The 2,293-nt window shown below is 38.8% G+C and overlaps 2 protein-coding genes across 5 annotated transcripts in view; one reads left to right on the top strand and one right to left on the bottom strand.

Moving 5' to 3' along the window:
• tp53bp1 (tumor protein p53 binding protein, 1) overlaps positions 1-511 on the top strand; it is a 24,442-nt gene extending 23,931 nt beyond the window's left edge. For all 3 annotated transcript variants that reach the window (XM_008406044.2, XM_008406042.2, XM_008406043.2), the window contains one exon: positions 215-511. In XM_008406044.2, coding sequence (XP_008404266.1) covers positions 215-408 — 194 coding nt within the window. In that variant the 3' untranslated portion in view covers positions 409-511. The remainder of the gene's footprint in view (positions 1-214) is intronic.
• A 906-nt stretch (positions 512-1,417) lies between these two features.
• tubgcp4 (tubulin gamma complex component 4) overlaps positions 1,418-2,293 on the bottom strand; it is a 14,730-nt gene continuing 13,854 nt past the window's right edge. For both annotated transcript variants that reach the window (XM_008406046.2, XM_008406047.2), the window contains exon 18: positions 1,418-1,859. In XM_008406046.2, coding sequence (XP_008404268.1) covers positions 1,853-1,859 — 7 coding nt within the window. In that variant the 3' untranslated portion in view covers positions 1,418-1,852. The remainder of the gene's footprint in view (positions 1,860-2,293) is intronic.

The following is a 2,293-nucleotide window of genomic DNA, read 5'->3' as shown; positions in this document are numbered from 1 at the left end:
GGTTGAACATGGCCGACCGTTGGGTTGAACATGGCCGATCGTTGGGTTAGACATGGCCGACTGTTTGGTTGAACATGGCCGACCGTTTGGTTGAACATGGCCGACCGTTTGGTTGAACATGACCGACCGTTGGGTTAAACATGGCCGATCGTTGGGTTAGACATGGCCGACTGTTTGGTTGAACATGGCTGACTGCGGTTTCTTCCTGCTACAGAGATTCCTGCCGGGAAGTACGACGTGGTGGTGGCGGACCACACCTGTCCGCCGGCGGTGGAGCAGAGTGTGACATCACAGGAAGTGCCGATTGTGTCTCCGGAGTGGCTCGTCCAGAGCGTAATCTGCGGGGAGCGTCTGGGTTTTAACAGCCGGCCTCAGTGCTCTTCCTCCTCCTCCTCCTCCTCCTCATAATCTGATCCATAAGGCCTTCGACCAAGCTCAGTGTTGTTGCATGCCTCTGCTGTACATAAATGTGTTTTTATGGGACAATAAATTGTGACATGTTTCATTTTAACTTGCCTGGGTTTATTTTTACACAATATATTTACATTTAATACATAAGACATATCAGAGTCACACGCTGGACAGAAGAGATTCACACGTTGGTATTTAATTATATCAGATCATTTCTGAGTCTGGATGGAAACTGATGACATTTAAACGGCCCAAAAAGTTTCCTACATGTTTCAGTTTCTCCTTTATGACGGCGAATTGGAGCCATTTAGGGAAAAGAGTAAATTTCCCCCCAAAACACTCAGATGTTGAGATTTTTTTCAGAAATTTTCTAAAAAAAAAACTTGGCAATTTCTGAGCTTGGAAAGTTTTTCTCTGGAAAAAACACATTGAGATAAATCTCAGAAATTTTTTACCAAGCCAAAAACCTGCTTTTTATTTTTTTTTTGAGGAAAAAGTAAATTTCCCTGCTGAAAAATTCAACAGTGTTGAATAATCTCCAAACTTTTATTTAAAAATAAACTTTGAAATGTTTTAATTTGAAGTCAAAAATTTGCTAGAAGAGACTCTAATTTTGAGATGAATTTTCTCAAACTGAATTTTTCAACTTTTCAAACGGAAAAGTTCCCAAGCAAAAATTTCAGGTTTTTTTTTTTCCTCACAAATGATCAGTTATTAGCGATGAAAAATTTAATTGTTTTTAGTCCAGAAAATGTCTGAGCTGTTTGGTGAAAATGTTTTTTTCCCTCATCTACAATGACCAACACCTTCATCCTCCCTGCTGAACAAACCTGGATGGAGACGCCAAACCCTCACGTCACACTGCAGGTAACAAGAGCCCCAAAATATCTTCAGGCTGAAGTATAAAGTAAAATATTTATGCTTTTCTAACTTATAAAAAAGTGCATTAAATAAATTAATTTGAACATGATTCTTATGAAATTGAACATACGTTTAAATTTTGACATTAAAATTTGAATACATTTTATTTCGAGGAATATGTGGGCRTTTAATAAGTTGCAGTGCAACATGAAGTTACCTGAGGTTCATCAAATAGTGTCTTCTAATTCAATAATCTATTAATCTTAAATTTTTTTATAATTTTATTACAGTTTAGTGATAGAAGAACTTCATTAGGACGTATTTGTTGAGTCTTAATGAGCCACTTAATGTGTGTTCAAGCAGGAGAACCCAAACCAGCCTTATGTGCAACATTCCTGGTACTTCAGCCCAAAAATATATATAAAATTCTTCAAGGCTTCCAGTCTGTCCTTTAATAAGCAGCTTAAATATTCTTTTACGTGAGAAATGAGCTTAAACTGTGTGAAAAGTCCAAACGGAGACAGAAGCAACGAGTCCAGAGGAGTTTGAGATCGAGGTTCATTTTCTGGTCTTTCTGCTCTCAAACCCTGGAAAGAAAGATTTTATTAGATAAACAGTTTGGATCATCCTACAACGGCAGATCAGGGCCATTTTACATTAAAAAAAAAGAAGTAAATTTATGTCCAAAAACTAATTAATTATGAGATTAATCTCAGAAATTTTAGAGAAAAACAAGAACATTTCTGAGTTTAAAAAATCGAACATTTGCTAGAATAAAAAAAACTTGGAAATTGTCAAATTCTTGTTTGAAACTCAAATTTCAACATTTCAAACTCAGAAATTTCCATCCATCCATCCATCCATTTTCTTCCGCTTATCCGGGGTCGGGKCGCGGGGGCAGCAGCTTCAGAAGGGRGGCCCAGACTTCCCTCTCCCCAGCCACTTCTTCCAGCTCCTCCGGGGGAATCCCAAGGCGTTCCCAGGCCAGCCGAGAGACGTAATCCCTCCAGCGTGTCCTGGG

Source organism: Poecilia reticulata, linkage group LG3 (assembly GCF_000633615.1).
Source record: "Poecilia reticulata strain Guanapo linkage group LG3, Guppy_female_1.0+MT, whole genome shotgun sequence".
NCBI classification, from domain to species: domain Eukaryota; kingdom Metazoa; phylum Chordata; class Actinopteri; order Cyprinodontiformes; family Poeciliidae; genus Poecilia; species Poecilia reticulata.
The sequence above is the reverse complement of the archived record's forward strand: the minus strand, read 5'-3'. Positions and strand labels throughout refer to the sequence as shown.